General features: G+C 36.3%; 2 protein-coding genes across 4 annotated transcripts; one reads left to right on the top strand and one right to left on the bottom strand.

The window, feature by feature from the left end:
- Positions 1-721: 721 nt before the first annotated feature.
- sycp2l (synaptonemal complex protein 2-like) lies at positions 722-15,065 on the bottom strand. Its single transcript, XM_077244313.1, has 33 exons — positions 14,444-15,065; positions 14,101-14,220; positions 13,868-13,984; positions 13,676-13,777; positions 13,537-13,561; positions 13,361-13,446; positions 13,189-13,277; positions 12,832-12,866; positions 12,588-12,730; positions 12,422-12,474; positions 12,264-12,309; positions 12,068-12,160; positions 11,929-11,989; positions 11,578-11,741; positions 11,437-11,476; positions 11,306-11,348; positions 11,125-11,158; positions 10,942-10,985; positions 10,801-10,858; positions 5,787-5,836; positions 5,599-5,644; positions 5,254-5,356; positions 4,270-4,316; positions 4,049-4,166; positions 3,911-3,978; positions 3,776-3,836; positions 3,556-3,648; positions 2,591-2,700; positions 2,416-2,510; positions 2,113-2,212; positions 1,300-1,358; positions 1,089-1,170; positions 722-918 (listed from the first exon to the last, which is right to left on the bottom strand). The coding sequence occupies exons 1-33, from the start codon at positions 14,447-14,449 to the stop codon at positions 850-852; spliced, it is 2,460 nt and encodes an 819-aa protein (XP_077100428.1). The 5' UTR covers positions 14,450-15,065; the 3' UTR covers positions 722-849.
- On the top strand, positions 14,816-22,172 carry gcm2 (glial cells missing transcription factor 2). 3 transcript variants are annotated; one of them, XM_077244314.1, is made up of 6 exons: positions 14,816-14,868; positions 17,119-17,434; positions 17,699-17,951; positions 18,555-18,667; positions 19,196-19,321; positions 20,921-22,172. In XM_077244314.1, exons 2-6 carry the CDS (start codon positions 17,339-17,341, stop codon positions 21,818-21,820), a joined length of 1,488 nt encoding a protein of 495 aa, XP_077100429.1. In that variant the 5' UTR covers positions 14,816-14,868; positions 17,119-17,338; the 3' UTR covers positions 21,821-22,172. The 3 variants fall into 3 exon arrangements, with proteins under 3 accessions (XP_077100429.1, XP_077100430.1, XP_077100431.1); XM_077244316.1 differs by lacking the exon at positions 14,816-14,868 and having other exon boundaries at positions 16,785-17,236; positions 17,355-17,434; XM_077244315.1 differs by lacking the exon at positions 14,816-14,868 and having other exon boundaries at positions 16,760-17,434.
- The last annotated feature ends 1,320 nt before the right edge of the window (positions 22,173-23,492 follow it).

The following is a 23,492-nucleotide window of genomic DNA, read 5'->3' as shown; positions in this document are numbered from 1 at the left end:
TAGTCCAAGTGACTACAGTGGCTCAATCTTAAGTTTATCAAGTGACGAGAATACGTTTTGTGTGCAAAAACAAACAAAAATAACGACTTTATTTCAACTATTCATTTCCTTCTCTGTGGGCCTCTAGTCAGTTAACGTAGTGTGATTGCGTAGTGCTACGTCACACGTAGGCTCACTATTGGGCGATGCTGGTTATGTGTGTGATGCGTGTGACGTACACGAACTGTGACGTAGTGAACTGACTCTGGGCCCACAGAGAAGGAAATGAATAGTTGAAATAAAGTCGTTATTTTTGTTTTTTTTGCGCACAAAAAGTATTCTCGTCATTTGATAAACTTAAGATTGAGCCACTGTAGTCACTTGGACTATTTTAACGATAGCTTTAATAACTTTTCGAGGCTGGCAAGTGTCAATCCCTTAGAAGCCTATGGAGGAGTGATCCAGCTCTCGGATTTAATCAAAAATATCTTAATTTGTGTTCCGAAGATGAACGAAGGTCTTACAGGGTTGGAACAACATGAGGGTGAGTAAATACTGAGAGAATTTTCATTTTTGGGTGAACTATCCCTTTAACTGTGTTTATCTGCTAAATGTTAATTGTCAAATTTCAAATTTGCAAACCTGTATCCCCAACCGCCAATCTTTATTTTTATTTTTTATAGAGCCCATATGAAAACTTAATGATTGTCTTCATACTAACACACTAATAAAACACTTGAACTATCAAATTTTTGTGATGTTTAATATGATATATTACACTTACATTGACAATTCAATTGTTTTAATTAGGAGTAGACAATTCAGACAGACAAAAAAGGCATATGAAAGAAAAAGCATTAGTGTAAAGCCCTACGAGGGATCTGCAGTGGTGGTCTCTGATAGGGCAACCATGGATGATTGTCCTCGAGGAGAGGTTGGCTGGAGAAGATGAAAATTCAAATGACTTATGGTGTCTGAGTAGTAGTTAATTGCATGCCAATTTATTAATTGTACATGCTAACATTATAAATATAAGTTTCTATTCTTGCCCCGTAAAAAGTCTATACATAATGCTGGCAAACAAAAGCTATAATGAACAAACCACTTACCACAGTAATTTTGGCCTCTCTTCTCTTTGATTGACTAAATGATGCTTCAGCACCCACATGAGGGACTAGGAGAGAATCCAACCTGCCACGGGGGATCAGAAGGTCTTTTAAGATCTTGTATTGGAGGGGGAGGGGGAGGTTACAGACAAAAACAGCATGCTCGTCATGCCTAATAAACTACACATAATAAACCAGGCGTATGCTTTTCTACCTCTTCTGCTGTTCATCACAGAATGCCCGAACAGTGTCAGACTCTGACTGCCAGAAATTCTAAGACATGAAAAAGAGCATATGACAGAACAGCACTTAAACAACAGACTTCTGCTATAAATATGCTTTGTTCAGGAGACTATAAACTGAGCAAAAAAGAAACATCCCTTTTTCAGGATACTGTATTTTTTAATTTAGTAAAATCCAAATAAGCTTTACAGATCTTTATTGGAAAAGGTTTAAACAATGTTTTTCATGCTTGTTCAATGAAACAAACATTTACTGCATATGCACCTGTGGAACAGTCCTCAAGACACTAACCGTGTACAGGCAGTAGAGAATTAGAAGTTGAAGAAAGATGCCCAGGGTCCCCATTCACCTGTGTAAAAAATGCCATAGTCCTGCTGCAGGAAAGCATGAGGTTGGCAGATGTGGCCAGAGAAATAAAATGCAATTTCCGTAATGTAAGACGCCTAAGTCAGTGTTAAAGGGAGACTGGACGGACAGCCGATCATCCTTGCAGTGCCAAACCAGATGTAACCTTATAACCCCCCAGGACAAGTCGAGGAGTGGTAACTCATTCCATTTCAGTTCGTCAAGTGTCTGTGAAACTCGTCTAGTTTGTGTCTCGGTTGTTGAATCTTTATGTTAATACAAATATTTACAGGTCAAGAAATTTGCTGGGGGGAAAAAAGAAGTTGAAACTGGGAGGATGTTACTTTTTTTGCTGAATTTATAAACATTTCAGTTTGCGTTTGGAAATAATCTACTTAATATGAAAATGTGTGCATTGTATTGAGAAACTGAGACTGACCACAGTCTCCTTCTCGATGGATTTGAGAGACAGACAGTCCTTCTCCAAACATTCCAACTGCTGCACCACCGAGTTTTGGAACTGCTCCAGATGCACCAACCTACAAGCAGAGCAGCATGGTTCATTTTCTGTACTTCAGCTATAATAACCATTTAGATTAAAAGTGAGCAGTGTAATTTTAGTCAGCTTAACTGGTGATGATATTTTTAGACTATTTTAGATTATTTATACATTTACATGGTTTATGGTCAGAAAAGGATAAAGAACCTACTGAATTCTAATGCTGTGTTTTGCGCTCTGTACCTTTGATTGTGTACAGTTCCCAAGAGAGAGGTCACATTTCTCTGACAGTCTGTTAAAGATTGCAGTGATCTGGCTTCAATCTTCTTATACCTTCTCTGTATCACAAAGAAAATTAGTATGGGACTAATGCTAACAAAGTAGTTGGAAGTAGAAAGGCTAGAGTTTTTGTACTTACAGAAAAGTGTGCTCTCAACTGAGTCTTAAAGCCATTAAATGCAGTTCTGACACCAGCACCCAACTCTTCCTCTGACTCCTCATCTTCCATCAACACTTCAGTTATTCGCTCTAACACACACACACACAGACAGACACACACACACACAAAAGTGTACATTTGGCATTCAGGTCACTCTCTTTGTTTGGCAGTGAGCAGCAGCACACAATGGCTGTTTTTCATCCTTTCAAACAGAAAAACCAGAGCAAACACTAGAGTGTAAATGAGCCACAAAAAAACTACTAGCCACAGTAACAAAATATTAACAGATTAAGTTAGGCATCACTAGTGATTGGAATAAACCCTGAATGCTTTAGGTTGCATTATTTTGATATAGTTAGTAGAATGGCTAACTCTGCAACTACATGTCAACTTTCAATACACTATTAGCAAAGTTGCTTATAGTCTGTACAATGTCTGTTGGGACATCAGAATAAAGTATTAGCAGATTTTAAGCAAGCAGTCTTCTAATGCTCTAATGACTGGTAGTTGACATGCAGTAAAAAACTATCGAAATAAATTGTTACCAACTTTTACAGTATGTGTATCTCAGTACGTGCAGCATTCCTGTAGCTCTCTGGCTAACAATGTCAATGTCATGGCTTTGAACCCCAGGAGAATGCATGACCTAATCAAATATATACCATGAATGCAGTTTAAGTTGATTTGGATAAATGTTGGCCAAATGCATAACTAAATGTGTGACATGAATGATATCATGTGTAGCTTTCTGAGGTACTACTCTTCACCACCATACTTTTCATAAAATGTAAAAGTCTAGTTTTTAATAAAAAAAACTCAAGAATTTGACTTGACTCAATACTCTCATACGTGTTGGAAAGCTCAAGGGTCAAGATATTCATAATATGGGCTCAGCATAAATGTAACTGTTCCTCTGTAATATGTTCAAGACTGAACTCATTTACCTGCAGCATCCTCTAGTGGGCTAGACAGGAAAAGTCTTCTAGGTTGGAATGTTGGTTGTCTGGGCAGCTGCTTGTCCCCTTTCACATACAGCTCTGTATGGCACATGTTTCCTCTATTACCACTAACATTGTTACCAATTTCTGAAGTCTTTTTAGGGATTTTATTTTTGGACAACTTATGTCAAAAAGTGTGTCTGAGTGTGGGGGGTTAAGTAGTCACCTGATGATTCAAGTGCTTCAGTTCTTAGGGGAAGTGGTGTTTCTTTATCCAAACAGTGCTCCTAAGACAGTATTTATTTAGTTAGTTAAAGATAAATATACATTAAAAGCTCAACATACTGAAATCAAGTTGTACCTCTTCAATACGATTATCCAGTTCCTCTGCTTGTAAACTGGTTTCAGAAACAGTCTTGTTTTGAAAACCTTGAAAAGAAACCACAATGTCAGGACATTTAGATCAGAATATGCCATCTTCTGATGCAATCATACTGACCTGAATCAGCAGTGGTCTCTTTAAGTAATGACAAATCTTTGTTCAGTGATCTCCCTAGTATGACTTGAGACTGCCAGTCTTCACTTGCCACTTGATGTCTTTGTTTGGGTGTTGAATACTAGAAAGAAAGAAAAAAAAAAAGAATTAAAGACATTTTGATGCCCTGTATAATTGTGGCTATTTTGTTTATACCGCAAATCTTCTGAAAAATTACTTTCTACCTTGGAGAATTCCTCCTCATTACTGCTGGGTGAGGAAAGAGGAAGAACTATGCAAGAGTAAAAAAAAATAGTTAGGTTGCAGCATATCTGAAGGATTTATAAAGTGATGTAGGGGAGAGCAGGGTACAACCTAACGCGGGGCTAGTTGTAACACCCTTGTTATAAATACTTCCACACATGCTAGGATGATGAAACTTAGTGCATTTACTCATTGCCATATCAACACTATATAGAGAAAAAAATTGGAGAGAGAGAAATATTTGGAAGATATCACTGAACATCCTGAACGGAATTTTCTTATGTTAATTTTTCATTTCTATTTTTGGTGATAATTTTAAATTAGACAAATCTGACATTATTTTAATCTCCAATATGTTATTTAACAGTTGATATGGTTATTTAGTGCTTTGCTAACTTAGCAGAAGACACTAGCAGGGTTAAAATCCCAGTTGCGCAGGTGGGGCATGTTGTAACACTGCATTACAATGTGTCCCTAGAACCATGCTATTCTATTCAATACTTTTATGAATTCTATTGAGAAAACATGAGAAAAGGGTGAATAAAGACAGAGCCAATGATCAGAAATTATTAATATTATGTTTTGAACATTTTTATTTTATTTTTAATTATTAAAAATGCCATTATTGTATATGAAAAAGTTAATAATTGTATTTTATTGAGACAATATTTTAGTTTGTTTTGTATATTTTTTTGTTTAAATCAGATTTTAAGCTGTTGTATGGTCATGTTACAATGAGCCCCTCACATGCCCCACCTTGTCACATTTCACTTCCATTCATTCGGGGTATATCAAGATAAAAGTATACACTGTGTTAATAAAACAAAACCACAATTGTACTAGACGTGTGAAATTAATGTGGGGGGGAAATAAATACTCTGAACCCTAAGTAGATTTACACAAACTGAGAAAGTCAAAAAGCGTAAGGTTGTGCCCCGCTCTCCCCTAGTCCTGCGGAATGACACCTCTGAGTTTCCCCTTAGGTCTGGGCTTTCTCCTGCTGTAGTCAGCATGTGGATTGTCCTTGCGGAGAAACCCTTCATCTGAATGCATCATCCTTATTTTCTTCTGCAATCAACCATTTTACATTTAATTTATACATTTATAGATTTTGTAGACACTTGTCCAAAGCTGCTTCCAACAGAGGGGCGTAAATGTGTCAGATAGCCAACAATATTCAGTTTACAATGCCAGGTTTATTAGAAAGCTAGATTAGGCAAACTAGGACATTCTTAAATGCACCAAATGCATAACATGTATAAAATTACCAATTTACACAAATAATTGGGACTTTACACATTCTGGCTAACCTTCACAGGAGTTCTACCCTGAGTGTCAGGGAGGGACTTTTTAGACCTGATGAAGAACAAAGCATGTTTTAGTGAGACTATGGCAAATGTTCAACAGTGCATTTTGACAAACAGTCACACTGCTGCATTTCATCTGCTGATTTCAATATTAGACAAGCATCATCAGACCATACAAAGATGTCACTTACCCATTAGGAGATGGTGTCTGACAGAACAATATAGTCTTGGCACGTTCAACCTAAACAGAAAGGCCAAAATCTCAACTATTCTTACATTTTAAAATTTAGAAAATGAATCCATCGGGGTAGAACATAATATTTTCATTTTCAACAGTCATTTGAGTGACAATTTATAGACATTAAGGCACTGGCCAGATCAAGATAAACAATAAAATGAACAAACTGACCCAGAAGCCCAAGATTTGGTCAAGAAATTAATATTAAGAGTCAAAAACTGGACAGTGGGATCTGATATGTGTGACTGCACTCCACTGACCTGGTACCTCTGTAAAGCAGCCATGAACGTTATAGTCTTTGGCTTCTTGTCATGTGACTTCCCTGATCGTTCTGTGTCAAAAGTGTCACTCAGACATTGAGACACCTCAAGGATCACCTGGGGCAGCCATATACACACCTACTCACATGCCAGAAAACTACATCCATTCTTCATCATGTGGCCCTTAGACATTATTCCGGTAATTTTTATTGTCAGTTAGCATCCAAAATGTACTTGAAGCTGTTCAGTGCAAAATTACAGTTTCTTGTTCAGCTAATCAGAAGAGCACATTGTGACAACAACTGCTTTTTTTTTTCTTTTGCTTTTTTTTCTACCAAATGTTAGGTAACATTACCAAATGATTAAATTAATGTTTCATGAAACAAAGCATAAAAACTTTGGAGAACAGACCCAGAAGTCCATCAGCACAACCTAGTAAAGTACCAGAACACAGACACACTACAGCCGTGTAGCAAAACGTATCAGTATTTGTGGATTATTTTTTCACGTTTCTATTGTATACTAGAAAACAAGCATTTTATAAGTTTTAAAGGCTTTTGTTGGCAAAAACCTTTAATATGCAAAGAGTCAGTATTTACTGTGTTGACCCTTCTTCATAACCTCTGCAATTTGCCTTGGCATGCTGGTTAACAGTTTCTGTGCCAAATCCTGACTGATGGCGATCAGGGGCCGTATTCCAAAACATTTTATCTTACCAATAAGAGTTCTCCTAAATGGCAGTAAAAGTTCCTATTTAAGAGTTCTCTTAAAATCTATTCACAAAGCTCCGGAGACCAACTTTTACTTTTTACTAAGGAATAGAGAAAAGTCTTAAGCTAAGAGTAAGAGCGGGGTTGACCTCATTGCTATGGATGTCAACACTAACTATGCACACAGTGTTTGGCTGAAAGGGGAGAGATCTCAGTCAGTGATTTTATCATAGAAATATTGTAAAATTCAAATAAAAGGTTTAAAAATAAATATGTCGCCATATTCAAATAAGGTTTGAAAATGTAGGCTAAGTGTCACTAATTAAACCAGTATATGTTCAGCTAATTGTCAGTCATGTCTGCATTTCAAGAGATTGCAGAATTCAAGAGACAAATTATGTTTTATAAACAAAGTTCGGGAGGAGCACGTTCAAACAGTCTATCTAAACACACACACACACACACACACACACACACACACACACACACACACACACGAGAGCCGACTCACCTAGTTACCTCGACAGTTTTCTGCATCCCTCAGCCACCCCGTTCCTCACTCTCGGCTGAGGATACGGGGGACAACTCTGGGTTTGGGCTAATTTCCAAGCTCGGAGCCCTCGATTCCCTTAGGCAGCACGCCAAATACGCTTATTACATTTTTTTACTCTATTCAATCATTTGTAAGTGTGATGTCGTGAAAACGACTGCAATCGGACATTATTTTATATTTATTAAAGATTTATTTTTTGCCGTTCTATGGTAGATTAAAAATCTATAAATCGTAATATTTTTTGCAATTATGAAGAAAAGGTTTGGCACCCAAGGCTCTATTGCCTCAATGGTGTACAGTGTCTTGGGTGGATTGCCAGCAACAGACATTAGGATTGTTTGTGATTTTGTCTTAGTGATTTAGGTACAGTTTTACAGGACACAGTTTTAGGAGCTAGTTTTAGCACTAAAATGCTTTGTGAAAAATTCTTAGTCCTAATTTTATGACTCCTACATTTTTGCTCTGACACGCCCATTATTTTTAAAAATTTTCTCCTAAATCGGCAAATTAGGAGTTACATTAAGACTTAAGATGTTTAGTGAATACGGCCCGTTCTTCTGTTTGTCCACTCGCCTTTTAAGGATTGACCACAGGTTCTCTATGGAATTAAGATCCAGGAAGTTGCCTGGTCACAGATAAAAAATAAAATGTATGTAATGATCTACAAGCCACTTTATTATCACTCTTGCCTCGTGACATGGTGCTCCATCATGCTGGAAAATGCAAAGATCATAACTAAAAATTCATCCCTTGGATAAAAAGCAATTCCACACACGGATGGTTTTAAGATCCTTCACTGTTGGCATGCACAGGACTCATGATGGTGTTCACCTTTTCTTGTAATAGATTTTCCAGATGTCCCAAACAGTCATAAGGGGGCTTCATCAGAGAAAATAACTTTGCACCAGTCTTCTGCGGTCCAATCATTGTACTTCATGCAGAATTTCAGTCTGTCCTTAATGTTTTTCTAGGAGAGAAGTGACTTCTTTGCTATACATTTTGACACCAGGCCAATGTCCAAAAGTCTTTGCCTCACCGTGCGTGAGATGAACCAACACCCACCTACTGACAATATTAAGCAAGCTTTACACTAGTGGTCACACAATTTCATAGTTGTCTCTCTCTCCTTGGAAGTTCTTGATTCGATAAATGGTTCTTTTAGGTGCAATATTCTTTGCAGCAAATTCCTTGCATGTGAGGCCATTTTCATGCAAAATTGATGATGCTGCACACATTTCTTTGGAGGTAGCCATTGCTAACACAAGAACACACATTTTATAGCAATTGGTCTGCTCTTATAATCCAATTGGAATGATAGTGATTTCACCTGACTAGTACTTGTTCACACTTTTCCCATGTGCTGATGATATGATTAGAGAAAAGATGATGATAAAACAAAAATTGCCCTTTGTGATAAAGTAAAAATATTTGGCCAATGAAACTTTTTTCAATAATTTATAATGTATCTGATCACTCTGCACTGTAATCTAGAAACAGCGTGAATCAACGCTACAACAACTGAATCAGAAAACTTTGCAAAACAAAATGTGTCACTACCAATACTTTTGGACATGGCTGTACATTTTTGTACACTTATTATGAGGACATTCCATAGCCGTGTTCAATAGGAGTGTTCAAACTTGCTCCTGGAGGGCCACTATCCTGCACCAGTTAATCTAGGTCTTGAGACATATATGGGTGCTTCTCAAACAGAAGGCAATGCCCTATAAGGCTGCATGTCTAGCCTGCCATGTCATCAAGCACGGTCAAAGGCTGTCTAAATTTGAATCTTTGGAAGGCAGCTTTCATTTCACATCCTTCATTCAGCTGATTTTGAAGGATGCATCAAGTGCATCCTTTGCGTCCTTCAATCACCCACAATCCTTTGTACACTCCAGTTCACAAAAAAGAACTGATGAAAAATGAGTCTGCACTGAGCTTGTTATGAGTTCATTATGAAAATATAAGAAAACGTTCTGCATTTTTAAATGTAATAAAAAAATTTTTTTAAGATGTTTATTTAGCGATTTTGAATTATGAGGACATCGGCATGTCCTCATAATGTAAATGGCGTGGGCTGAAACCTGAATACACACCACAATACAAGACTTTGGGTCCTCAATGTAGGTTAAACCAGAATAAATATATATATATATATATATATATATATATATATATATATATATATATATATATACACACACTCACATAAAGGATTATTAGGAACACCTGTTCAATTTCTCATTAATGCAATTATCTAATCAACCAATCACATGGCAGTTGCTTCAATGCATTTAGGGGTGTGGTCCTGGTCAAGACAATCTCCTGAACTCGAAACTGAATGTCAGAATGGGAAAGAAAGTGTATTTAAGCAATTTTGAGAGTGGCATGGTTGTTGGTGCCAGACGGGCCGGTCTGAGTATTTCACAATCTGCTCAGTTACTGGGATTTTCACGCACAACCATTTCTAGGGTTTACAAACAATGGTGTGAAAAGGGAAAAACATCCAGCATGCGGCAGTCCTGTGGGCGAAAATGCCTTGTTGATGCTAGAGGTCAGAGGAGAATGGGCCGACTGATTCAAGCTGATAAAAGAGCAACTTTGACTGAAATAACCACTCGTTACAACCAAGGTATGCAGCAAAACATTTGTGCATCCACAACACGCACAAACTTGAGGCGGATGGGCTACAACAGCAGAAGACCCCACCGGGTACCACTCATCTCCACTACAAATAGGAAAAAGAGGCTACACAATTTGCAAGAGCTCACCAAAATTGGACAGTTGAAGACTGGAAAAATGTTGCCTGGTCTGATTTATTCTCGATTTCTGTTGAGACATTCAGATGGTAGAGTCAGAATTTGGCGTAAACAGAATGAGAACATGGATCCATCATGCCTTATTACCACTGTGCAGGCTGGTGGTGCTGGTGTAATGGTGTGGGGGATGTTTTCTTGGCACACTTTAGGCCCCTTAGTGCCAATTGGGCATTGTTTAAATGCCACGGCCTACCTGAGCATTGTTTCTGACCATGTCCATCCCTTTATGGCCACCATGTACCCATCCTCTGATGGCTACTTCCTGCAGGATAATGCACCATGTCACAAAGCTCGAATCATTTCAAATTGGTTTCTTGAACATGACAATGAGTTCACTGTACTAAAATGGCCCCCACAGACACCAGATCTCAACCCAATAGAGCATCTTTGGGATGTGGTGGAACGGGAGCTTCGTGCCCTGGATGTGCATCCCACAAATCTTCAGCAACTGCAAGATGCTATCCTATCAAAATGGGCCAACATTTCTAAAGAATGCTTTCAGCACCTTGTTGAAACAATGCCACGTAGAATTAAGGCAGTTCTGAAGGCGAACGGGGGTCAAACACAGTATTAGTATGGTGTTCCTAATAATCCTTTAGGTGAGTGTATACACACACACACACACCTCTGTATCTGAATGATCCTTAAAGTGAAAGATGTCTTGGCCTGGGGTTCCTTTGACTCTTCACTCACCAAAGAAAGAAAAGTATAAATCCACTGTTCTCTCTATCAGAGGGTGCATTTATCCAGGAATAAACAGGCTTACTTTGATATTGAATATCTGCTTGGTCCACTCAAAAGAAGGGAAAGCTAAAAAAAATATATATATATATAAATAAAAAAATAAAACATAAAAAAATAAAGTCAGTTGCCAAACTGGGTGCCCATTCAACCATACACATATGTGACAACCTTAATTTTATCTGTCTGAATTATATAGTTAGCCTACCTGATGGATGCCTTTAGTTTCTCCAGCAGGTGGACTAGGGAAGAAAAATATCTTCATGAGACAAACTTTCTCTGAAATCAGATACTAATTTGTCTACTGAAAATCAATTGCAGAAATCAAGATGCCTTCTGCTCTTTCAATGCAAACACAGGGCTTTACATAAATAGTTAGAACAACATGCCTGGAAATTTTTTGCAGCTTCACTGTTTGTTCATGCTGGGGTCCTGTAGAGGATGACATTTCATATTTATAAATCTGGAACAATGTAAATTATATTTAACACTGCATATGAGAGTGTAAGATGCGTTGTGCCTTCTGCCGTGGTCACAGCATCCCCTGACTGCAAAATGTCCTAAAAAATAAACATACATTTATAACAACTGCCTGGTATATGTGTGAAGCATATTTACACATTTGATTCTTTGAGAACAGTACTGAATAATATGCAAATACCTTTGAGGCTGAGGCAGGCTGTGGCTTCTCTGCAAACACTCTTGTCAGGGCTGTTTGGATGTTGTGCTCTGAACTAAAGATGATTTTGACTATTTTGCCAGTGATCTCTCCATGAGAGATTGGGGTGCTCATGTGAACAGCCAATATCTTCTGATCATCACACTCTAAAGCAGTAAGAGAGAAAAGGTAATTTTAAGACATGGGATTAATGATCTGAGCACCAAATATTTGTGGGATTTAAAAGCAATTCCAACCACATTAGTCTGCTTCAGGTATGCGTTTAGTTTTAATAAAGAAAGCCACGATCATTTTATGAATATAAGAAACGCTTGTGGTTGTTATTAAACCCACCTTGAAGTTCATACATGCTGACAACATCTTTAGGCAAGTGAATTAGCTCCCACAGTGTGTTCTACCACAAATGAAAGCTCAGTTTAGTTGCACTCCTGATGTATTAAAAACCTTTCTGCACTAGCATTTTTGGACAGACCTGTGGGTCATTTACAAAGAAACTAATAGTGGATGTTCCAATGTTGAAATCTACCCAAAACTCTTTCAGAAACTCATCTTCAGGCTTGAAGAGCTAAAAAATAATAAAAGAAGCTCATTCAAATACTGGGTGGTGGGAGAAAATTTGAGATGTATGTAAATTCTGAAAGTAAAAAAGGGAAACAATTCATGCTTACCTCAGCTGAATCAAGAAATGCCTGAATACAAGGGAATGAGAAGACTCTAAGACAGAGCAACATAATCATGAAAACATGTCAAAACTGTATGGATACAGGTGACTGGATAAAGTCAACATAATAATAATAAATTTAAAAAAGTACAAATTCAAATATACCTTCTTGAGTTCCCAAAATAACTATTGAGTTCATTCAGAAATGTCCTACAGTCCTTTAAATAAAATACAAAAGAACTTCGATACCTGCAACATACTGTGCTTAGTGGTTCTAGTACTTTGAGCAGTAAAAAAAAAAAAAAAAGGAAAAAAATGTGCCTAAACATACAGTTTCAAAATCTTTGTCACGAATTGAAGTAAAATCTGAAGCAAAGCTTCTGAAACTGAACCATTTGCCAGCAAAGTCTTCTCTTAGTTTCTTTGGTGTCATCCTGCAGAGTGCTTCAGAGATGGCCACCTGCATTTCATAATCTGGTGACAACATTAGATAATGCAATGTGAACATTGATGTACAAGTGCTCAAGTTCCACAATGTTTTTTATTATTATTACTTTAACAAATTGATGACTTACCACCAATGTCTGTCAGCGTTTTTGCCAAGTCTTCTCTGTAAGCGATGAAAAGGCAAGTGTTTGCAAAGAAATTAGCTCATTTTTTGTGTTGTTGTAGTGTAGAGCAATTTGTTGTCCACTAGAGCGCAGCCTTTCAACATGCACATGAGTTACATTAGCGCTCCAACGTCATTATTTTATTTTAAAATTATGCTATGTAGAGCTTAGAATAATAACTAGAACTATTTGTATTATAGAGAACATGTCGCGAGTGCTCTCAATTTGCTTGTAATTGGATGGGAGCGTGAAGTTTAGGTGGGTGTGTAACAACAACTATACCCTCTATTTAATGGCAATGCGTGCAGGTTGACGACTTACAAGAGCCCCGTATGGTCATCTGACTGGCAGAGTTTCTTCCGTATGTCTTTGGGACTGCTGTCCAACATAGAGTTGATGGTTCTGATGGCCTGAGTAAAAATAATGTCAAATTATTTTACAGCATTTAAATGTTTTAGCCAGTCATCATTTGCAATAGCTTCATGATAATTACCTCTAGACGTAGACAGAAAGGCACTTCATAATCCAAAACTACAGCTCCAAACCGCAGAAGAAATATATCCAGGATCTTATTGCTGCCTTCCAACAACACCGAATTAATTTAATAGAATTATTATTACAATTAACACAACAAAAAATAATAGGCTATTAAATATTTGAATGGGTCACCTGCAATGGTGATCTGACACAGACTCTGTAAAAAAAAGTGTTTAAAATTAGTGTCTAGCCTGGATGATTTAAAATATATTAAATAAATATATTATATAAAAATAGAATAACGAGGAGTTAGAGACAGAAAATGCATTACCATTGCAACCTCGTAGAAAACTTCAATGAGTTTCATGGCGTCCCTGTGTGGTTTATGCTGTTCTTTAATATACTCTGACGCCAACTCGAACCAATTCAACATGTAAAAAAGCGAGCAGATGATAAATTATCATGGGATACTGACCAGTAATTTAGAGGTCTAATGTTAATCTGAATTGAATTAAATGCTTATCTTCACAACCAAGCCGTGATGAACAAGTTTCTGGATGCTGTCCTTATCCTTACTGAACAGATGTTCAATTGCTTGTAATATTAAAGAAACATTCTTATGTTCGTTTTTATGCAGCTCCTAAAGAAGAGTAATAATAATTTACATCGGTAAGAAATGTCCACTTTTGCAGTGGAGAATTTTACAAAATAGCAAAACAGATTTGAAAACTAAGAAAAAGCTAATTCAAAACCTGCCTTGATAACAACTTCGTCCAGTCGATCGGTCAAGGATACGGAAGATTTTTCTTCAGTAAGTATCATAATAGCCATGTTAACGTTATTTTGGACAAAGGCATCATGGAATCTACTCGTAAACTGTACAAATAAGAGAAGCACTGGATGAATGTATGGAATAGATACTATAAAAACAACAATAACAAACTCAATAGGGTTAATTGGTTGTGCTTCAAATAAATTAAAATTAGAGGAGTGCATATAGCGACTAATAATAGGCTTACATAATCAATCGTGATTTTATTAGTAGCCTATGTGCAGCTCTAAAGAGGATATAGCCTATCTTTAAAAAAAATAGACTCACACTCATGATGCACAGGCAGGCGAGTTCCTCGGATTGTAGACTGTCTAATTAAACACACGTGGCTTTTAATTAGGCTCTATGGATGATTTATAAACTCAGCAGGCGTGAACTCTCAGTTACCAACTATTTATTTATGACAGTAGGCTATAAATATTTACTGAAACACTCTACAGACAATGTTTGTGCAATAAAACATTGCATTAAAACATTGGAGCGTGGGGGCTGGGGGCTGTCTTTTCGACATGTCTAAAGGGTTGCCTTATGAATATTAAGTAGCACGTTGCTTGATCTGTGAAAATGTAACTATACGTGTAGTTTTTGCACTAATATATGCTAATAATGTACTTATAATGTAGGCTACCTGTCAGCGAAAATTTAAATGTTAGATATTTAAATATTTTGTGCCAACCTGCAGAACAACACACGTAAACTTTTGCATGTAGGCCTACTATATGACTTTTGCGAGTATAAAAGTGAATTTTGAACCATTTGTGACAGACACCGAGGGGCGCTTCACTAACCACTGCCTGCATTTCTCTGCATGCATTAGGACACGGACAGTTTATTTATTTATTTATTTGTTTATTTATTTATAATGTAATCATTCACAGTTCTGATTTAACGTAAACGCGTGAAAAAAGTATCCCCCCCCCCCCCCTTTTTTTCTTTCTTTCTTTTTTTCTTTTTTACATACAGTGATTTGATTTATTTAGGTCTAATAATAACGAATCTTAGTTTAGTGAGTTGTCCAGCTGACCACACCTTTACAGAAAATCATAAGTCAACTACACGGTGACATAATCATATCCATTAGCCAAGTCTTCACCAAAGGATCCGTGAATTCCCGTCATTTGCACTTTGCAGGCTATATGGACTTGTATAAGTAGGCTTATATCATAAATTGAAATTAAGATCAAATTATGAAGCCTAAGGGTAAAATGTAACTTGTTATAGAATTACCAATGTTGATTTACTATACTATTTGTCTTCATATGAAAATGTATGACAGAAACACTGATAGATAGATAGATAGATAGATAGATAGATAGATAGATAGATAGATAGATAGATAGATAGATAGATAGATAGATAGATAGATAGATAGATTGATTGATTGATTGATTGATTGATTGATTGATAGATAGATAGATCGATAGATCGATTGATCGATAGATAGATTATATAAGCTGTTTTAAATGTATTTGTTTTTTTATTTTGCAGCCAGTGATGACAAAAGAATCAATAAAACAGCAATGATATGATATATATATCATAGGCCTACTGTATATAGTATATAGGCCTACTGTTGCGCTGTTCTCCTAAGAATGACAAAATAGTAATGCAAGACAGAATTAACAAAGCAATAATAAAATAATAAGCAAAAGATAGGCTGCAATAGTTTTATAGATATGCTTTTTACATGTACGTACAATCACGAATGCGTAATGGATAGCCTACTTGTGAGTGATGATCGAGTTTCCCGCTAATATTTTGGCGAATTTGAATTTAATGTAAAAGACCATGCCTTATTATTATTATGCATGAATGATTGACTATTATAATTACCTTAAGAAAATCTAATTCTTGTTGGTGAAGAATTAGGACAATTTGTAATAGCTCATAACCTTATTCTCTACAAAATGACGATTTCAACTGAAAAATAACATATTGCCGGTGGTCTTTAAAAGTTATTAATTTATACACTTGCACTGTTAATAAATGCTAGGCTATTTTAAAAGCACAACTTTTAAAAAAGGACGGTTAGCCTACTGTACATTTGGCCCATGGAGTGGAAAAGGTTTAACTAAAATAAATATAGCCAATGGTTTCTTTTTTGTATGTCATTATTAGTCAGATGTGTGTTTTAGCAGAAGACTCGCTTGCTATAAGTTGCGAGTTCAATGTGATAATATTTTACAGTTCAGTTTATATTTTGGAATATTTAAAAATAGATTATTGATGTGCCTAGAGGAGTGGCACTAGTAGATTAGGCTACTTGATTACAAGAATAATGTAATTAAGTCTGATTAGCTAGGCTACTTTTATTATTATTATTATTATTATTATTTACTAACAGAAAAAAAGTAGCTACATTCATTTAAAGTTCGTGTCCAGGGTTATGTATCATTTGAAAATCACTTATATTTCAATGACATCAGTGATCGCCAATGGATACATAGAAAAGGTGCGTGTTTATGAGCTGCGTTGTGTTTGTTGTGTTAACGACCGGTCCGTGTTGTGTCAGCAGTGCGAATTTTCGTTTACACACAACAGCTAATGACCTGCAGTAGATCACATTACCTCACCAACTGGACCAGTCCTGTTCTGTGACCATCAGCCTCGGATCAGTCCCAGTGAACGTCGCTTGCATAAATTTCGCTGACTACGCGTGAAATACCACACCGTCGGGTTCACGTTTAAAAGAGGCTGTCATTTTCCCCTTTAAACTGTAAACGCAGAGATAAAATCTGGGATGTGTAAGGAAAATGTATTTAACACAAGCTGTGCCATTTCTCCCCCGTAGTCAAATATTGAGCTTTCGTTGGTCTTGTTGCGAAATGACTCGTTAGTGGAGGTGAAACGCACGGATCATGTAAAGTGAAAGCACGCAGTATTTGATGTAGTGAGTGTGTGTCTCTCTCGTGTGTGTAAGCCCAGCCTCCTTCTTTACATAGACACAGCAACATTTACCTGAGACCATTACCTATTTGAAGTGCACCTGGACGGACTCACGTGGATTTTACAGGAGAAAAAAAGGACGCTTTCTGGAAGTAAAGGTCTAAAGGACGTGATGTATGATCCATTTTGTAAACTGATCTAAACTCCGAGCTTAATTTTGTTTCGAAGCTGGTTTTTGATCCTTCTGGTTGATATGATCCGGAGTTGACTCACATCATGTCCAAATCCTCAGATCAGTTTGACAGCTCAGATTGCGTGTGTTCATTCGGGATGAAGTTAACATGGGATATAAACGACCCCAAGCTTCCACAGGTACATTTTTAACATTTTATGCATTTGTAGGCAGGGCGGAATGGAATAGCCTACATTTTCTTTCATTTTTTATCTCAATGTTTAAGTAGGCTACAAAAGGAAATATTGATAGCCTAGTTTCTGTGTCGGTCCAATATATAGGCCTACTCGGAAATACGTTAAATGTCCTCTCGCTAACTAAATATGATAAATAATAATAGGCCTTTGTTAAATAATAGAAATAATAGGCCTTTGTTAAAAAAATATTTATTGTTATTTTTCCAGGACACGAAGCAGTATGATGCGTTCCAGGAGTGGACAGATGGATATGTGCGTTATATCTACAGCAGTGAAGATAAGAACGCGCAAAGACACCTGAGCGGATGGGCCATGAGGAACACTAACAATCATAACTGTCAGATCCTGAAGAAGTCCTGTCTTGGTGTGGTGGTGTGTTCACGAAACTGCTCTCTCCCAGACGGGTCCAAACTTCAGCTGAGACCGGCCATCTGTGACAAAGCACGGCAGAAACAGCAGAGTAGGTTCATGAACTCCCCCCCCACAAACAAGCAGCATCTACCAAACGAGTTAGTCGTGTCAGGAACGAATCTGATAAGAAAGAACAGACATATTTTACAAAACAGGCTTGTTGTAGCGCGTAGTTTGAAATACCTTTGAAAGATCTGAACAGCAAATTATCGCATTCTTATCAAGAATATTTTTTTCTAGTTTTTTTTCTTTCTTTTTTCTAGGCTTTTGGTATATGTTTTTATGGAAACATATTAACAACTGTAACTATATATAATTATCTTATTGCGGCATTAGGCTGTGAACGTTTTTTTAGGAACATTTAGCGCAGTGCCTTTAGCGCAGTGACCTTTGTTGATAGCCCTTCCACTTCATTAGACTCACATTGCATGCTAAATTAACCTGTTCTGAAAGCTTAAGAGACTGGCCCTCTCACTCATCACCTTGACTCTTTTGCTGAGTCAAATAGCCTCTTGTTTACGCTAACTTATGAATCATGTCCAATAGAAAAAGCTACACATGAGAATTTCTTCAAAATAGCTCATTATAATGGGTTGATGGTCTTTTTGTAAAAGTCTCAGTAAAACTATGTATTCGTAATGTACCTTTGCAGAAAAGCTTTGTCTGAACTGTAACTCAGCTCTCGAGTTGATTCCGTGCCGAGGTCACAGTGGCTATCCAGTAACTAATTTTTGGAGAGTAGATGGGAAAGCCATTTTTTTCCAGGTGAGTTTGACTGTGAAGACATTTATTATTATTATTATTATTATTATTATTATTATTATTATTATTATTATTATTATTATTATTATTATTATAGTTTAGATATTGGTTTGGTGTATTTCGGAAAAAATATACCAGTGATAACTTTAATTGCTTAAAAGAGACAGTACAATTGTTTAACAAAATGATTATTAAATTTGCAAATGAAATTGTAGAAATGACATCTAATTTATCTTATTACAAAGTCAAAATATATAATTGCGTACGACTGAATAAACTTGAATATTTACAGTATACCACCAAAAGTTTTTTGAAGAATCAGATCAGGTAGAAATAAGTAAACAACTCATTTTACTGTTTACAAATTATTATAAATACTTTCAAATGACAATCATCAGCTTTAATTGAACTGATTGATGTAATTGTTCAACAGAATTGTGTATTATTTTTTAAATATAGTTAAGTATTTAAATAGTTATGATTTATGAATATTATTGTAAGTTGTTCAATTCCCTCTATGTCTGTTTTAAGGCTAAAGGAGTACATGACCACCCCAGACCAGAGAGTAAGTCGGAAACAGAGGCAAGAAGAAGTGCAGTGAAGAGAAGGATGTCTTCACCTCACTTTTCACAGAAAAGAAGACTGGTGGAGGCAGAGGTAATACGCATATTCAAAAAATCTGTGACACTTAAAGTTAATCCCAAATACACAAATAGTTTAAAACTGAAAATATACTTATAGATAAACAGAGTATTATTCGTTGCTGTGTAATTACAGTAGTTGTATTGCAAGATGCAATGGATTATAATTGCCATAGTTATGCATTATTTGCCATATAATCTATTATATGTATCGTATGTTGACATTGACATATGCAGTGCACAGTATCATACTTTTTACTGTAATGTGACAAATGCAAAATAATAGTAATAGTGGTAATAGTATTTATAATTGGACATTATCTGCTTTGAGTAAAGTAACATAAGTTAAGTTTTCTTTAAACAGCCATATGATATCATGGATGAGTTATACAACACATTTGCTTTGAACATTTTTATTGTAATATCAACAAAACCATATTGCATTGTTTCACTGTAAGAGGGTTACCAGTGAGCTTAAACTAGCTTACTTAAAATACATTATAGCTAAGTTATAACCACAAGAAGGTAAGTATTATAATGTATTCTAACTGTTGTTACGATTATTCATGAGATGTTACAACATATTAGAAGGGTTTTTATAGAGCATTATGAATGCAATAGAATACTTATTGATAGGTTTTTTTTCTATAAGTTTCTACAATAAGAATTTGAAAATATAAGAACAATATGTAAGAACAAAAAAGTTCAGAAACCTCTACATTTTTTTGTATACAGAAGCTATAAATGTGCTGCTTACTAAAAAGTAATTCAGGGGACCTGTTACCACACCTTAAATAAACGCATGGTTGCAAGTTACAAATTCTAATTTATTGTTTTATTTAAAACTTTTAAGTTGCAAACATTATTTTATTAAGTTCTGTTGACATAATAATTTAATATTGTGTATAATTTAAACTTCAAAATTACTTTTTTTAAATTATTCAGTCACTACAACTTAGTGACTTAATGAAATTGTTTTGATAACTTCAGAAATGTATTTTTCCGATTTCCTGTTGCCAGCATGCTTTGCATAGGACTCAATAAGGAGAATAAATGTTGAAATTAAGTGTTATTTTATTTATTATTATATTATTAGTGTTTAATGCTGTAATGTTTGACATTTAAAAGAGTTACTGGTAACTCTTAACATTACATACAAGCTAAACACTACATTGATTCTATAAGCAATGAATGCTAGTGACAAGTAATATTTTACTTGCTCATTAAATATACAGGTTAAGGTAACATTTAGCATGTGTTATTTTAGCTGTGGATTAACTTAACTTAAATAGATAAGATTAATTGGCTAAAACTAAATTTTTTTGAATAATCAACTTTAAAATTTGTGTTTATGCTACAAATGATTAAGTTCCTCTAACTCAATGTAGCTTGTTGGATGAATGTAGCTTGAATGTAGCTTGTTGGTTTAATTTCACTCTAAGTTGTCATAACTCTTTTTGAGAGATTGATCCAAACTGTTTTGTTAATACATTATTTTTTAGAATGTAAATTATAATTTTAGGGAATATGGTGCATAGAGATATTAAACTCTTTCTGGAAGATTTCCATATGAAGGGACATTGTAAAAAACTTACATTTGATTTTCTGTCACCAGCCTGGACGTTACCACGACATGGCCTACCCAAATATCCACCAGCTCACCATGGAGGGTCCGGAGCGCTTCAGCATCATTGCAGAGTCTAATTTCCCAATACAGACCCAACATTATCCTTCGTTCCAGAATCCAGAGCCCTACAAGTTCCCTTATGACACAACAGCAACCATGGCGGATGCACCGAGCTCACTGCAGAAGCCTGCCAACCACCGTCTGTATATGACTCGCCCTCCTTGTGGGTATGACTTTGCAGTCCCAGGATACCTTGGCTCAGGGTCTTATCCAACAACACTTTATAAGGATCCTTCTAGTCCACAAACTGAGACAGATCCTAATAAATCGGGGCCTAGCCTGAGTGGGATGTCTCATGGCACGAGTCCTTTAGGCAGCCATGAGCGAAGCTATGCAGAAACTACAGGAAAGCATCATGGCTGGAAGCAAATTCTTAGTAAAGGTGCCTATGGGGAGAGAGGAGACTACACTCAACTGCCAACCAATGCCAACCACCACTACTACAACAGTGACTACCCATGTAGGTACACAGGACCTGCCCCTGCTACCCCAGCAGCACTGCAGACCATAATAACCACAACCACAAAAGTGTCCTACCAACCATGCCCCAAGCCATCTGTTGTCAAGTATGGAGAGAACATCTATGATGTGAAAGGCCTGTCTAACTGTAACTCAATCTTGGAAGAGTCCTCTCCCAACTCTTACTCGGATCTGAAGATTCCAGAGGATTCGGGAGTGATCAAATCTGCTCTGTCGTACCAGGACACGCTCCCAGCTAAAATTGAGAGGTCTGAAAACTTTGAGGGCTATCGCTACAGTAGCTACAGCTCAAACAGTTACCCTGAACGAATGTCGCATCCTTTCAGGTACGACAGTGGGGAATACTGAAGGACTGCAGAAAAACAGACAGGGTGCAAACCTCCCCAGAAAATCAGAGCAAGTATATGGAAATGTGTTGTTATTTATATTCAGTATTTGAGCTGTTTAAATATCTTTAGATGTAAAGTGATTGTAGCTAACTGGTGGACTTGTGTGTACATTTTTTACCCATATTGATTTAATACACTGACATCAGTGTAGAGTACATTTCCATATATTCAAGTAATATGTTTTAAAGCCATGATCGGTTATTAGCTGTTGTCCTCAAAAGAAATAATGAACCATGTGTCAAATGAGAATTTAGGTAGGAATATTTGAATTTGTTTTTTTGATGTTCATTAAAGCTGTCTCTTTAACAAAACTGAGGGCATCACAGTGTGATACTTATTCTAGAACAGACATATTGTCAGCTGCAACAGGAGAAAGACACTAATCACTTCTTGTTATGAGGAAACTTAAAAAATCATAATCAAATCATAATACTCACTTGGGAAATTTCAGAAAAACAGAAAAATTCAAATAGCTTTTTGGCTTTGACTCAGAGGCCACCTCTCAAAGTTCAACATGTCTCTATAACATGTCAAGTCCAAAACATGATGTAAAAGCATATAATCATGGGATTTGTGACTGAGAGATTTTAAGACATCTTAGAGAAAGAGAACACACTCTTCATAAGCCGACAGAATCCAGCGAAGAATATTCCGCTGTCAAAAAGGGATCAAGGATAATCACAAACAATTAATCGAGTGAATGAATGAGAGGGGTGTCCTGACAGGCTACAGACCTCAAGCCACTCCATACTCCATTAGACAGTGAAAAAGAGATACAATTAAAAAGACAGATACAATATCTGACTGCACAACAGACCAGCAACAAGACAACACAGAAATATATAAAGGCAAGGAGACTGTGAACAGGCAATACGAGCAGGTGAGAGAGGCTGTAATACCTGCTGCTGACAGCATCTCTCCTCACAGCCACTTTGTAATAGACAAACACACATGAATGAACTAACACACACTAAAGGTGATGATACATAGGGCAACTTTTTGAGCAATGTTGCTGGGCAATCTTGCAGAGCGATTGTTGCTTGGGCATTTTCCCATTGAAAATGGGCAAAACATTTCTATCTGGTTAATACTGGTTGACCGTTGACGGCAACATTGCCCAGCAACATTGCTCAAAAAGTTGCCCTGTGTATCATTACCTTTAAGCTATGTTTTCAGATGTTCTGTTTAGCCTACGCAAATGCTGTATGTATTAGTGTAATACCAGTCATCAGTCGTGATTTTGGTTTGTGAATAATTGTGTGTTTGATTGGTGTGTCTGCTTGAATGGAAAAATTAAACAAACAAAGCATTAGTCAGACATTGTTATTGTTCTTGAGAAAAAATACAAACTTTAATTTCTCATCTTTGCACCTATGATTATTATGCAGTTCAAGTCAAAGACATATAAACTGTTACCTGGGTCATTCCTGTTATGCTGCAACTTTTGAAATCTGTAACTTTTTAAAATAATATTGTTGTGTTTTAAATTAGGAAGTATTTTAATACAAAGATCAGACTTTGATAAACACTCTATGGTACTCAAGCTCAGATTATTTACACAATAATACAAAAATTAAACTTAAAAAGCTGATAAATTCATTTTATGGAAATTACATGAAATTACATGAAAA

The sequence above is a fragment of the Siphateles boraxobius genome, unplaced genomic scaffold (assembly GCF_051911475.1).
Source record: "Siphateles boraxobius isolate OS27281-9 unplaced genomic scaffold, OSU_SipBor_1 26, whole genome shotgun sequence".
In the NCBI taxonomy this organism is placed as follows: domain Eukaryota; kingdom Metazoa; phylum Chordata; class Actinopteri; order Cypriniformes; family Leuciscidae; genus Siphateles; species Siphateles boraxobius.
Note: the sequence above shows the minus strand (reverse complement) of the source record. Positions and strands in the feature narration are given on the sequence as shown.

What these genes read in the sequence shown, in the direction of transcription:
- gcm2 (XM_077244314.1), top strand. Translation starts at nt 17,339, where the DNA reads ATGTCCAAATCCTCAGATCAGTTTGACAGCTCAGATTGCGTGTGTTCA. An exon ending in ACGACCCCAAGCTTCCACAG is followed by an intron (nt 17,435 to 17,698) that starts GTACATTTTTAA and finishes TTATTTTTCCAG; the next exon opens with GACACGAAGCAGTATGATGC. An exon ending in GGAAAGCCATTTTTTTCCAG is followed by an intron (nt 18,668 to 19,195) that starts GTGAGTTTGACT and finishes GTCTGTTTTAAG; the next exon opens with GCTAAAGGAGTACATGACCA.
- sycp2l (XM_077244313.1), bottom strand. An exon ending in AAGCTGCAAAAAATTTCCAG is followed by an intron (nt 11,159 to 11,305) that starts GCATGTTGTTCT and finishes TTTCTTCCCTAG; the next exon opens with TCCACCTGCTGGAGAAACTA. An exon ending in TGAAGCACTTGAATCATCAG is followed by an intron (nt 3,649 to 3,775) that starts GTGACTACTTAA and finishes TGTGCCATACAG; the next exon opens with AGCTGTATGTGAAAGGGGAC.